Source organism: Theropithecus gelada, chromosome 11 (genome assembly GCF_003255815.1).
Source record: "Theropithecus gelada isolate Dixy chromosome 11, Tgel_1.0, whole genome shotgun sequence".
In the NCBI taxonomy this organism is placed as follows: domain Eukaryota; kingdom Metazoa; phylum Chordata; class Mammalia; order Primates; family Cercopithecidae; genus Theropithecus; species Theropithecus gelada.
In genome coordinates this window covers 119227179-119242606 of record NC_037679.1, presented here as the reverse complement: position 1 = coordinate 119242606, position 15428 = coordinate 119227179, and the positions used below count along the sequence as shown (strand labels likewise).

Genomic DNA, 15428 nt, shown 5'->3' with positions numbered 1-15428 from the left:
TGAATTTTTTTCCTCAGATATCTTCTATCCTCAGATATCTTGGTTGAATTCATAGATGGGGTACCCGTGGATATGGATGGCCAACTTTATTTTGAAGAGCAATGTTTCTAGGCAATCATGCTAATTATGTATGACTTAATTTAGAGGCTTTATACTTAAGAATATTACATTTCTTGCGTCTCTTAACCATTATTATTTCATAATGTGTACGTTATGGAACAGTTAAATTATTGGGATCTTACCATATAAATTAGTAGAAATAAGCCAGGTGTGGTGGCTCATGCCTGTAATCTTAGCACTTTGGGAGGCTGAGGCAGGCAGATCACGAGGTCAGGAGTTCGAGACTAGCCTGGCCAACATGGTGAAACCCTGTCTCTACTAAAAATACAAAAAGTAGTTGGGTGTGGTGGTACATGCCTGTAATCCCAGCTACCCAGGAGACTGAAACAGGAGAATGGTTGGAACCCGGGAGGTGGAGGCTGCAGTGAGCCGAGATCACGCCACTGCACTCCAGCCTGGGCAACAGAGCGAGACCCCATCTCCAAAAAAAAAAAAAAAAAAAAGCAGAAATAGTGAAAATAAAATACTTGAAAGAATTAAGGAGGGACACAGTAACTACCTTAGATACTTTTTTTTCAATGTTTTATTTTGAAAAAATTTCAAACCTATAGAAAAGTAGTAAAAAAATAGTACAGCGAATAGCTGTTACTCTTAAACTAGATTCACTAACATTTTGCCATAGTTGCTTTCTCTATGCTTTCACAGATCTATTCATCTGTGTATATAGGTATACACTTATGTGAATGTATATTCTTTATTTTTGCTGAACTATTTAAGATTAAATTGCACGTGTTGTGACCCTTCACCACTAAACTTGGTATAACTTCTAAGACGGGTCTGCAAACTATGGGCTGCTTGCTGGCCAAATCCTACCTGCTGTCTTTTTTTTTTTTTTTTTTTTTTGAGACAGAGCCTCACTGTGTTGCCCAGGCTGGAGTGTAGTGGCGCAGTCTCAGCTCACTGCAACCTCTGACTCCTGGGTTCAAGCAATTCCCCTGCCTCAGCCTCCCAAGTAGCTGGGACTACAGGTGCCCACCACCATGCCTGGCCAATTTTTGTATTTGTAGTAGAGATGGGGTTTCACTGTGTTGGCCAGGCTGGTCTCGAACTCCTGACCTCATGATCCTCCCGCCTTGGCCTCCCAAAGTGCCAGATTACAGGCATGAGCCACCACTCCTGGCCTCCTGCTGTCTTTTTTTATGTGATTTTGTTGGAGCACAGCCATGCATGTGTGTTTACATACTGTGTATGGCTGCTTTCACACTGCAGTGGCACAGTTGAGTAGTTGTAGCCAAAATGATCAAAAGCCTGAAATATTTACTATCTTTAGATCTTTATAGACTTTTTACCTTTACAGAAAAAGTTGGCTGACCTTATTCCAACAACAGGAATATTTCCTTGTATAACTACAGTATTTTCTTGTATAGCTACAACATAATGATGAAGTTTAGGAAATTCAACATTGTTACAATACTTTGTCTCATATATGGTCTGTATTAAAATTTTGTGAGTTGTTCTAAGAATGTCCTTTTAGCAGTTACTTACTTTTTTTCTGATTCAGGGTCAAAAATTAGTTGTCCTGTCTCCGTCTGTTTTAATCTAGAACCATTTCTCAGCTTTTGTCTTTTATGACAATGATACTTTACAAAGAACTCAGGTCAATTGTTTTGTAGAATGTCCTCTAGTTTAGGTTTGTCGGATTGTTTCCTCATGATCAGATTTAGGTTAAACAATTTGGGCAGGAATGCTCCATAGTGATGTCGTGTCCTCCGCCTTGTATCACAACAGGAGGCACGTGATGGTGGTTTGTCCCATTATTGGTAACATTGATTTTTTGGTTAAGGTGATATCTATCAGATTTCTCTCTGCAAAGTTGCCTTTAATTGCTTTATAATTAATAAGTACTCTGTGGGGAGATACTTGGAGACTGTAAATGCCCTGTTGTCCAATATATTTGCATCCAGTAGGATTTAGCATCCACTCATTATTACTACCTTAATGGTTGCAAAATGGTAATCTTCTAACTCTGTCATCACTTCTCGATTAATTAATTGGCATCTGCCATTAGAAAGGGCTCTCTCTTTTCTCTTCTCTTCCCTTATTTATTTGTTTGGTTTGTTTTATTTGTATCACTATGGATTCATGAACTCTTTAATTAATGTGTTGAAGTCTGTTATTGTAATTACTGATTTTGTTGCTCAAATTTGTTTTGATATGGCCAATGGAATCCCTTTTAAGCTGGCTTCTGTATGCTTTTAACATGTCCCCTTCAGTTTTTTAGTTTCTTCATACTTTCTGGCACTGTGTATTCCAGGTTGACCTTGTTCTTTTCCTGTCCCCACCCTGGATTCAGCCATTTGTCTAAGGATCCCTAGTTCCTTTTAGTGGGGAATGGTGTTTAGAAATCAAGATCTGGGTCTTAGGTGCATTTATATAATGTGTTTATATAGTGACAATGGGGTGTCACTGCTTCTAGACCCTTTTCGAGGCACAGAACTCAGAAATGCATGTTTTTAAGAAATCAAGAGTTAACTGTTCTTCACCTTCTTTCTCCCACAGTGAGAACCATAGATCTACCCTGTTTCTCCTTGTGTAAATTTTACTGCTAAATTATACACTTGTGAAATAAAAATGATAATGTCGTTCTTAAATTATGGATCTTGTAGTATTATCTAAGTAACATAGATTGAGTGACTTAACTTTAGGTTTCCTTATTTGTGGAATTTGGATTAAGTATTTTTCTCCCTTGAGAAAAGTAAGAATCTTTTCTCGTTATCAGAGTATTCTTAAACCATTAAGGCAACATTTGGGCAAAAATTAAGCTATCTGGCCGCATAAAAATTAAGTTATCTTTAACAAAGATAGAAGACAAATGAAAACCTAGAAAAACCATTTGGTTCATGTAACAGGAAGCTGTCTTATATATGAATTAGAAAAAAACAAACACACAAATAGAAAAAAAGGGATGGGGGTACTAAAGATATAAATAGCTTGTCTACCAAAAAAAGAAATAAAATAAATAACATAAACATATAAAAAGATACTTCATGAATATGATGCAAATTCAAACAATAAATAACATTTCTGTACTTTCATATTGGCTAAGGTTAAAATGATAACTGCTAGGAAGGGTATGGAGAAATGTGCGCCTTGCACTGTACTGGGAGTATAGACCCTCAGACTTAATCAGTCTAGAAATATGTTTCAAAATGTAAACTACATGTCCTTTGACCAGGTAATTCAGCTTCTTGGAATTTATCCAAGGATTTAATTGCGTAAATGTTTAAGATGTATATATAAGAATGTTTATTGCAGTGTTGTTCATGATTTTAAAAAAATGGAAGTAATCTTCATGTCTACCAATAGAGAATGGGTGAATAAATTATGGTATCTTTGTACATTACATATAAGTAACATAGTTGTTGGAAAGATTAGGTAGATTTAAATATACTGACGTTCAAGAATGTCCATTATGTAAGTGAAGCTGGGTCACAGCACCTTGTGTTGAGAATGATTTCATCTAAAAACAAAATTACTCCCTCATTCTTTGTAGTGTTTTAGTTTTTTAACATAAGCTTATACTGTTGGAGCTGGGGGAAAAGTAAATACTCATTTTGGAGAGAGAAAAGTTTCAGATACCATTAGATTATTTCATGCTTCTTTTTCAAGCCTCAATAAATTAGATAATTCACACGTAGTCTTGGATTAAGGAAATTGCTATTAAGGCTAAATAAATATCTGAGAGGTATATAATATAAAATATGAACATTATATTGGCAACTGTAATTATTAAGATTGGATCCATGGTCATTCCAGCCTCTCATTCTTACCTAGACTTCAAGTGATCACTTGTGGGCGAATGCCACGTGATTTCAACAGGTTACATATGTATGCTCATTATATGCTTAGTTTCAAAGTTTGTCATATAAATTTTCCTTGAGATCATTCAGATTTTTGAACTAGTTTTTTCTCTTGGGAGTAGTACACATTTAATTCTCTCTAGTGCTAAACTAATGTTCACCATTCTTATAATTTTAAGTATCCAGCATTTGGTAAAGAAGTCTTTGTTTTCTTTATCCTTACTTTTAGTGAATGTCTTAGTTTTTAATGGAAAATTCTGCCATGAAAATAAGCTCTTTAACATCTTCACTCCCTAATCAAAACAGAAATCCTTCATAACCTTCAGTTTTAGCTCTCCTTCCCTTTGATTTGTCCAGCTCCATAATATTTATTTTGAAATATAGTGACCAGTTTTGCAAAATTATTATTATTATTATTATTATTTTGAGATGGAGTCTCGCTCTGTCACCCAGGCTGGAGTGCAGTGGCCAGATCGCAGCTCACTGCAAGCTCCGCCTCCCGGGTTTACGCCATTCTCCTGCCTCAGCCTCCCGAGTAGCTGGGACTACAGGCGCCCGACACCTCACCCGGCTAGTTTTTTGTATTTTTTAGTAGAGACGGGGTTTCACCATGTTAGCCAGGATGATCTCAATCTCCTGACCTCGTGATCCGCCCGTCTCAGCCTCCCAAAGTGCTGGGATTACAGGCTTGAGCCACCGCGCCCGGCCTGCAAAATTATTTTAACTATAGATGCCCAATGATTTTGTAAGGACAAGATACTGTTTCTGAACAGTTCCCAGTAGCCAGTGGCATGCCCCTACTTTTTGTGTCTGCGTGTAGTATATAAAATAATGCAGTTAACTTTTTATAGCACTTTCCATTTTATAAAGAGATTTTCATGGTCTTTAATACTAATCTATGTATAAAACCCTTTATGCAATTTTTTGCCTACTTTCACAGCTGAAGGAGCAATATCTTAGAGAAGATGTGAGATAAAGTAGTTTGCCCAAGCCCATAGCACAAATAAGTGAAGTTCTTTGGCTGTCCATAGATTGAAGACTCCCAAGTCTGTCTCTAGCCTGGACTTCTGTCCTGAGCACCAGACACGTACGTATATCAAGCTGCCTGCAGGTCATACCCACCAGGACAACCCATGAGTATAGGGAATTCAACATGCCCTGTATCACTCATCTTTTCAACTTCGCTCTCCCCTTTGTACTCATCCCCTGTCAGTAAACTCTGTTATTTTTAAAAAAATTGAAATGTATTCACATAGCATACAATTCACCCTTTTCAAGTGTATGTGGTTTTTAGTATATTCACACGGGTTGTCCAGTCATTACTACTAATTCCAGAATGTTACAATCACCCCAAAAGAAGTCCCACATCCATTAGCAGTCACTACCCAATCCCTTCTCCCACCAGCCTCTAAAAACCACTAATTTTTCTGTCTCTGTGAGTTTGCCTACTCTGATTATTTCATATAAAGAGAATCATACAGTACATGGCCTTTTGTGTCTGGCTTCCTCCACATAGGATGATGTTTTCAGGTTTCACCTATGTTTTTGCTTTTTGATCATTCCTTTTTCTGGTTGAATAATACTCTGTTATATGGATATACCTTATTTTGTTTATCTGTTCATTTGATGGGCATTTGAGTGATTTCCTCTTTTTGGCTATTTTGAATAATGCCATGTAAACATTTATGTACACGTCTTTGTGTGACCGTATATTTTCCGTTCTCTCGGGTATGTATCTAAGGTGGAATTGCTGGGTTATATGGTAGCTCTGTCTTTGACTTTTTGAGGAACTGCCGAGTTGTTTTCCACAGTGATTGTACTACTTACATTCCTACCAACAATTTTACCTAAGTATTTCTCCAGTCTATTTAATCTCCTCAATCCATACTGCTGTTGCTGCCTTAGTTCAAGTTTTGTCATTTCTTGTAATAATTCCTAGATCATCTCCCAGTCTCTGCTCTCCTCCTTCTCTCCCCCCTTCTTCTCTCTATTTCCTCCCATTTTTAACATTTATAGAAGTCAAAAGTCTAGTCCAGAAAGCAGAAACCACACTAGATATTTCAGCATGGAGAACTAATTAGGTGTTGGAAGACTGAAAGGCAAAAAAACACTGAAGTAACACAGTAACATCAAGAATGGCCGCTACTCCTAAGATTCAGGGAGTGCTGGGAAGATTTGGGGGTTATCAGAACTGGAATCTCAGAGGAGGGGGCCTGTTGTCGCTGAGGCTTAATCCCTGCAGAGGTGGTGCCTTTGGCTGCTACTGGTGCATCTGAGTGGGTACGATGAGGCAGTGTCTGGGAAGGGCCAAAAAATTTTGTCCCTTTCTATAATTTGTCATAAAAATGCTAATAGTGAATCTGATCTCCCTTCCTATTTTAAAAACCTTTTAGTGATTTTTTGTAGGATAAAGTTTAAAACTCCTTAATATGATACGCATGATCCTCCATAAACTGGCCTCTGCTTGATTGTCCAGTTTCACTTCTTGGTGCTTTTTCTAAGGCCTCTAAACCAGGGATCCCCAAACCGTGGGCTGCGGACTGGTACCCACCTGTGGCCTGTGAGGAACTGGGCTGCACAGCCGGAAGGAGGGGTGAGCATTACTTGCCTTAGCTCCTGTCAGATTGGTGGCATTAGAGTCTCATAGGAGCGTGAACCCTGTTGTGAACTGCCCGTGCAAGGAACTAGGTTGCATACTTGTTAGAGAATCTAATGCCTGATAGTCTGAGGCGAGACAGTTTCATCCCGAGAACACCCCGACTTTGTCCATGGAAAAATTGTCTTCCACGAAATCGGTCCCTGGTGCCAGAAAAGTTGGGGACTGCTGTTCTAAGCTAAAGTTATATGGAGCTCCTTGGTTCTGTGTCCTCAACATGTTGTTTTATGTATTTTACATTCTCTTTGCTCCTTTCTGCTTGGAATGTCCCTCCCCTCCCGTCTTTCTTAATTCATACAAGTTGATCTCTCCTGTGTGCCACCATTGTACTTTATCTTGCATATGGTGTTACATTCATTTTATTTTAATTATTTATTTATGTTCATGTCTCTTCCACTCACCTTAGTTGCTTGAGGTCAGAAACTATATAATGTGTGACACAGAACGTGACACCTAGATTTTCAATAAATGTTTCTATGATACAAGAGGGACTGATGTGGGTAGGTGGGAATGAACTCATCAACCTCTGTTTACATACCCTAAATTCCCTGTTTCTTCCCTGTTATAATTCTGACAGTCTGCAACAGTCTTTGATGGCTTATAAACTAAAAGTGTGGAACACATCATTCTATAATGGATTTAAATAACCTTTCAGAAGAGTAACTTAAAGTACTTGAGCATTAGTTGAGTAAAAGTTTCTCATCTTTTGCTACAGGTGTTATTAAGCAGTATGTGAAAAGTTCTTAGAGTACTTAATACATCAAGAAAACTTACAATTTCAAAAGGAAATCACCAAGTAATACATTATTGACATTTTCAGCAGTTCTAGTCATGCTGAGAAGAGCATCTCATGGAATTGGCAGCATGAAGGTGGAGATCAAATGGGATGATGTTTGTAATATGCTTATGACAGTATCTGGCATATAAGTAAGGGCTCAGTAAATGTTGACTGCTGTAATTGCTATTAATAGTAATATGATTACCTTTAGTAAAAGTTATTAGTTTCTTTAGGTTTTTCGTTTACTACAATATAGTAAACAAAATCTATACTTGGAATGTATATATTGTTTTGTTTTGATACATGGAATATGTCTTTCGGTGTCAGGGTCACTGCCTGAGTTGGAAAACCCATACTCGAGTATGTTAAAATGTGAACACACTGAATAATTTTGTTATTAATTATAATAGAAAAATGACAAACTTAATGTTCTGGTTAATGAGGTTATCTTATCTTGAATGAGTTAGCTTTTAAATTCCTCAAAATAAAGGCATTTAGTAAACCAGGAAACACTTCATTAATATGCATATCAGTGTAAAAGAAGATTAAAATTCCACATGGGCAAAGGACACACGTTGGCAATAAATATGAAGATAAGAAAAAGAAACCTATATAACATTATTACTCCTCAAAGAAATTGGTGTGAAAGCAATAAAAATTTGTAGCTTTTCAAACCAACAGAAATTTAAAGTAAAAATACAAAATCCTTTTTAAGTAATGATAAAATGGGTGTACTCTTAGTGCTTTATAGAAAAGTGGTATAATGAACTTCATGTGTGTACCAGCCAGCTCTGTTATATCTTAACATTAAGCTGTATTTGGTTTAGCTCTTTTTTTTCCCCAAGATAGAAAAGTTAATACTGTTGAAGACTCCTACATTCTTTTCCCTAGTCTTACTCTCTTCCCTCCCATAAGTGTATTAAAATCTCTGTGTGTATTGTCTTGATTGTATTTTTACATAAAACTTTACATGTTATATACAATTTAATTGAAGTTAAGAATATTAAATTATTCTTAATATATGTTGTAATTTAAAAATTAACAGCTTCATTGTCTTGGTAAAATTTATAGTATCTTAAACCTATGCTTGTTTTCCTAAGATAAGAGAACATTGCGACATAGATTTTAAAACAAATTGTTGAAAGATTAAAAAATCCACCTTTGCAAACTATTACATTGAAAGTGGGGCATTTGTTGTGAGCGTTCATTTCAAATATGTAGTATCTTCAGACTATTTGAGAAGGATTTGTATTACATAATTGAAAAATCTGTTAAATTGTGTTTATGTTGACTGTTTAATTGTAATAAAAATTTCCATTTGTTTTTTAGTATCTACATATATTTACATTGAATGGATTCATTCACTTATTTAAGAGGCAGTACTGATTGCCTATAGTGTTCAAGACTGTTAGGTAGAGGGTGTATAGTGGTGAGTAAAACAGGTGTGAGTCCTACCATCATGGAGTTTAAAGCCTAGTACGGGATATAGACTTAAACAATTTCACGAGTAAATACATAATTACAAATTATAATACATGCTATGAAAGAAACATAGGAGGTACCAGGGAAGGAGGAATGCTTTGCATTTTTATTTTTAAGACTGAAGAGTGCTATTGGAGGACTTTGAGCAAGTGAATGACATGATCTAACCTTCATTCATTGGTTCATTTATTCCTGGCTCAAGCGATCCTCCCACTTGAGACCTCCCAAGTAGCTGGGACTACAGGCATGCACCACCACACCTGACTAATTGTTTTTTGTATTTTTTGTGTTTTTGATGGGATTTTACCATGTTGGCCAGGCTGGTCTTGAACTCCTGACCTCGGGTGATCCACCCGCCTCGGCCTCCCAGAGTGTTGGGATTATAGGCGTGAGCCATGGTGCCTGGCCCTAACCTACATTTATAAATTATCGTGGTGCCTGGCCCTAACCTACATTTATAAACTATCGTGGTGCCTGGCCCTAACCTACATTTATAAACTATCGTGGTGCCTGGCCCTAACCTACATTTATAAACTATCACTTGCTGCTGTGTGGAGAATATATTGTAAGATTAATAGCAGGGATACCTGCTAGGAAGCAATTGCTGCAGATTGCCTGAGACAAAATAGTTATGAACTAGGGGGATGGTGGCGGTAGGTGGTTGGATGTAGGATATATTTTGAAGATAGGTAAATGGTGCAAGATTGTGGGTCAGTTTTAAATGCTTAGGTAAATTTTCTTCGTAAGACGTTTTAGGATGCCATGTTAAGAATCGCTTTATAACTGTCATTTAATAAAAAAACACGTATTTTCTTAGCATAATTTCCCATAGCGGCATTACTGTGTCAAAGGCTATGAACATTTGAATGACTTTCTTTGGATAAATACTGTAATTGCTTTCTAAGAATATTGTGCTTATTTATTATATCACCAGAAATGTTTGAATTCTGTCTACAATTCAGTCTTGGCAGTATAGTACATTTCATTTAGAAATTTGTTTTATTACTTACGTAGATGGAAAAAATAATATTTTAGCTGGGAGTGAGGGGACTATGGGGAATAACTTTCCTTCATTTAATATTTTATTGTGAGTTAGTTTAAGTTACTTTATTTTATCCTAGTTTCGTAAGGCTACAAATTAGTAACTTTGGTAACTTATGTACCTAATTTAAAAGTTTACTTTTTTGAAAGGCTGGAAATACTAATTAAAAACATAATACCTTCATGCTTGTCTTTGCTCCATTATTAAATAGTTTCATTATAGAATCTCCGTGTTTTAAAATCATTTTGGTTTTCATAACCAGTACTTCCTCAGAGTGGCAAATTTAAAAATATATATAAAGATAATGAATAATATGTGTTGAGAATACTTCAAATATGTGAAGAGTTATTAACTTACAGGAGGACTTGGCAAACTGTTCTATAAAGGGCCATATGGGTCTTTGTCACATAGTCTTGGGTTTTTGTTTTTGTTGTTTTAAACAGCTATTTATTCCTAGCTAGTGGGCAATACAAAAACAGTGGGCAAGGTTTGACCTGTGGGCAGTAGCTTGCTGAACCCTTATTTACACTCTGATTATTTTGAAAGAGTCTACATTGATGCATAGCTTTTTTGTCCCTCCAAGTACAGTTGACCCTTGAACAACATGCGTTTGAATGACATGGGTCCACTTACACAGTTTTTTTCCCAACCAAATGCAGATATGGAGGGCTGACTTTTCATATACCTAGATGTTCCTGGGCCAACTGTAGGACTGGAGGCTGGGGGGTCTTGGAACCAATGCCCTGTGTATACCAGGGGATGACTATTTCTTATGGCCTGACCTGAAGTTGGAACAGAATCTTTATTAATATATAATTTTTGTTGCATTCGTTTTCTCTTTATATTATCCGTTCTTTTTAGATCGTATTTCATTTAACACTTTTTCTTCTTTAGTTTTTACCAAGTTGCGCTGAAAATAGCTCAGTGACTAATTGCACTTCTAAGAATAAGTACCCTAGTAAAAATTAACTCTAAAATAGTTTTTAACCTAAACCTTTTATTTCTAATCAACAGTATTGTTTGTGAGTAGGTTGTAGATTACTTTGAAACTGAATGTGTCTCAGAACATTGCTATCGATATTTTTAAGGTCTGGTAGGGAAAAGATAATAGGAATGAGATATATCAGTGAATAGGGGACTGCTTTCCCAGTTTCTCGGTCCCACTGGTTTAATCACCATGGAAGCATCTTATGAAATATGTGCATAAACTGCTAATATCCCACATTACAGGTTGACTATTCTTTATCTGAAATTCTTAGGACCCAGAAGTATTTTTGGATTTTGTTTTTTCAGAGTAGGGATACTCAGCCTACCTTGGTAAGTAAAGAATGTGAGGTGACAGGCTGGGCGCGATGGTTCATGCCTGTAATCCCAGCACTTTGGGAGGCCGAGGCAGATCACCTGAAGTCAGAAGTTCAAGACCAGCCTGGCCAATATGGTGAAACCTCATCTGTACTAAAAATACAAAAATTAGCTGGGCACAGTGGCACGTGCCTGTCGTCCCAGCTACTCGGGAGGCTGAGGCAGGAGAATTGCTTGAACTCAGGAGGCGGAGGTTGCAGTGAGCCGAGATCATGTCACTGTATTCCAGCCTAGCAAGACTCCATCTCAAAACAAAACAAAAAAAGAATGTAAGGTGGCAGCAATAGGTAGGAAAAGTCTTTGGTCAGCTTAACATGCTCTGTAGCCATGCCTGGGTAATGGGTTGACTCTAAGACTCTGTACTTTGCTCCCACCTCCTGCTTTTTCATTACTCTTTAGAATGAACAAACAACAACAGAAAAAGGATACATTAATACTATAGCCCACATGTGGAACATGCTAGGCTGGAATGCAGGTTTTTGATTTATGATCTGTAGGAGTTCTTTCAAGTATTTAATTAAGAGAATGGGCTAAAATAAGTAAATGTCAACTGAATGCTCAAATCTCTACTAAAGAGCCTCTTATTTAGAAAATAAATAGCCATCCTTTTTTTCTGACTTTTGAGATAATTAAATTTTATTGTAGACAGTTTGGAAAATACCATATGCTTTAAAAGATAAGCACAATATTATAGTCTAATATGGTAGGTTTTCACACTTTAAAAAATTGAAAACCAAAGAAAAACATATTTAACATAGCGTCTAGTACAAAGAAAAGAGATAAGCAAGAGATAAATGTCTTTTTTTTTTTGATGGAGTTTTGCTCTTGTTGCCCAGGCTGGAGTGCAATGGCACAATCTCAGCTCACTGCAACCTCCACCTCCCGGGTTCAAGTGATTCTCCTGCCTCAGCCTCCCGAGTAGTTGGGATTACAGGCATGCACCACCAGGCCCGGCTAATTTTGTATATTTAGTAAAGATGGGGTTTCTCCATGTTGGTCAGGCTGGTCTCGAACTCCCGACCTCAGGTGATCTGCCCACCTTGGCCTCCAAAAGTGCTGGGATTACAGGTGTGAGCCATTACACCCGGCTGAGATAAATGTCTTTTAAATTATCTCCATCAAAGACATAACCTTTATAACATTTTGATGTATATATTAACCAATTTTTAAATACATAATACATTTATATAAATACGTATTATTGTGATCATGCTGCACTTACATCTTTATGTTCTCCTTATACTGTACACATTTTGAAATATTTTACTAACAACATTTGTAATGACCATTCTTTCTTTCTCTTTTTCTCCCTCTGATAGAATGGTCTACAGAGTAATTCATGAACTAAAGAACTTTAGAGGCTGGGCACAGTGGCTCATGCCAGTAATCCCAGCACTTTGGGAGGCCAAGGCGTGTGGATCATGAGGTCAGGAGTTAGAGACCAGCCTGACCAACATGGTGAAACCCCATTTCTACTAAAAAAAAAAAAAAATACAAAAATTAGCTGGACGTGGTGGCATGCGCCTAGAATCCCAGCTACTCAAGAGGCTGAGGCAGGAGAATTGCTTGAACCCAGGAGGCAGAGGTTGTAGTGTGCCGAGATTGCGCCTCTGCACTCCAGCCTAGGCAACAGAGCGAGACTCCATCTCAAAACAACAACAACAACAACAAAAGATACATTAATACTACAGCCCACATGTGGAACATTAAGAAAATAATTGTTTTTATGTTTATGCTTTATACCTGTTGTTAGCCCTACCTCTTATTTCATGGCTTCACATTGTAACATCCCTTTACCGTATTTTTTGAGGACTGTTTTGGCAGAATGTGTGAAATCTTAGGCAGAAGTATTAGCCAAAAGTCGGAAGAAAATCAGATTTTTATTTCAAGATTCTGTTAATGTTACCCATTCCCTTCTGTTACTCAATCTTATAGTTACAGTTCTCTCTTTCTCTTTTTAGAAAAGAAAAAAAGAGGTCCCTCAGGATTTGCAGATGAAACAGTATTGCTCTTTAGAGATATCCATCTGGCTGTTAGATTCCTTTTTCCAGTTTTCAGAGGTGGATGAGGGCATTAGAATCTTGAGTATTGACCATTTCCTTATGTATGCCTTTGACAATAAATAAAATAGATGCATGACAATTATTTATAAGTTGATTGATTTTTCTTGTCATTTAAATCATCTTCAATAATAGAGTTGGTAGAGCTATCCCATTTTTGAAATTATTTTCTTTTGTCGATAACTTTTTGTTACCAATATGTACACTCGCATTGTTGACTCTCCATATGATACCTTAAAAACATTTTTTCTTGTGGTAAGATATACATAACATAAAATTTACTATGGTAGTTTTTGTTTGTTTGTTTTGTTTTTTGAGACGGAGTCTTGCTCTGTTGCCAGGATGGAGTGCAGTAGAGCAATCTCTTACTGCAGCCTCCACCTCCCGGGTTCAAGCAATTCCCCTGCCTCAGCCTCCTGAGTAGCTGGGACTACAGGCACATGCCACCATGCCAGGCCTATTTTTTGTATTTTAGTAGAGACGGGGTTTCACCATGTTGGCCAGGATGGTCTTGATCTCCTGACCTCGTGATGCGCCCGGCCCATGGTAGTTATTTTTAAGTGTTCACTTCAGTGACCTTAAGTGTGTTCATAATGTTGTGCAACCATCACCATGTTGTCTAACCATTAGCACCATCTGTTTTGAGAACTTTTTTTATCATCCCAAACTAGAATTCTATACCTGTTAAATAGTCCCCAGTAATCCTCCCTCCCCCAGTCCCTGGTAATCTGTAGTCTACTTTTCATCTTTTTGAATTTGCCTGTTTTAGGTTCCTCATATAAGTGGAATTATGTGGTATTTGTCCTTTTGTGTCTGACTTATTTCATTTAGCATAATGTTTTTAAGGTTCATCTGTGTTGTAGCATGTAAATACAGGTTGAAGCATCCGTTACCCAAAATGCTTGTGACCAGAAGTGGTTTGGATTTCAGATTTTATTTTTTTTGATTTTGGAATATTTGTAGATACTTAACTGGTTCAGCATCCCTAATCCAAAAATCCAAAATCAGATGGAGCCCAGTGGCTCATGCTTGTAATCCCACCATTTTGGGTGGCCAAGGCAGGAGGTTCGCTTGAGCCCAGGAGTTCAACACCAGCCTGAGCAACATAAGACCCTATCTCTCCAAAAAAAAAAAAAGATGAAGGAAAAAAAAAATCCAAAATCAAATGCTCCAGTGAGTATTTCTTTTTAGCATCATGTCAGGCTCTAAAAGTTACAGATTTTGGAGCATTTTGGATTTCAGATTTTTGGATTAACCTGCATTAATGCTCAACCTATATGAAATTTTATTCCTTTTTATGGCTGAATAATGTTCCACTGTATGTATATACCACGTTTTGTTTATCCATTCATCCGTTAACAGACACATAAGTTATTTCTACATTTTGTGTATTATAAATAGTGCTGCTGCGAACATCGGTGTACAGGTATCTGTTTGAGTCCCTGTTTTTGGTTCTGTTGATTATATACTTAGGAATGGAATTACTGATCATATGGTAATTCTGTGTTTGACTTTTTGAGGAACTACCACTGTTTTCCACAATGGCATCACCATTTTACATTCCCACCAGCAATGCACAAAGATTTCAGTGTCTGTATCCTTGCTAACACTTATTTTCCGTTTTTTGAGTGTTTTTTGAGTGTTTTTGTTTTGTTTTTTAATAATAGCCAATTCTAATGGGTATGTGGTAGCATCTCATGGTTTTGATTTTATTTTCCTGACGATTGATGATGTTGAGCAGCTTTTCAGGTGCTTAGTGGCCATTTGTCCGTCATCTTTGGAGCATTGTCTTTGGCAAGTCCTTTGCCTGTTTTTAAATTGGATTTTTTGTTGTTGTTGAGTTGTATATAACACCTTTTTTAAAGTAAAAGGTGCACTGTAATAATCCAGACTGTGTTTCTCCCTTCTCAGGATTCCTACAGGAAGCAAGTAGTAATTGATGGAGAAACCTGTCTCTTGGATATTCTCGACACAGCAGGTCAAGAGGAGTACAGTGCAATGAGGGACCAGTACATGAGGACTGGGGAGGGCTTTCTTTGTGTATTTGCCATAAATAATACTAAATCATTTGAAGATATTCACCATTATAGGTGGGTTTAAATTGAATATAATAAGTTGACATTAAGGA

At 37.1% G+C, this 15428-nt stretch overlaps 1 protein-coding gene across 4 annotated transcripts in view; it reads left to right on the top strand.

The window, feature by feature from the left end:
* KRAS (KRAS proto-oncogene, GTPase) overlaps positions 1–15428 on the top strand; it is a 47682-nt gene that overhangs the window by 10060 nt on the left and 22194 nt on the right. For all 4 annotated transcript variants that reach the window (XM_025401217.1, XM_025401214.1, XM_025401216.1 and 1 more), the window contains exon 3: positions 15212–15390. In XM_025401217.1, the coding sequence (XP_025257002.1) occupies positions 15212–15390 (179 nt within the window). The remainder of the gene's footprint in view (positions 1–15211; positions 15391–15428) is intronic.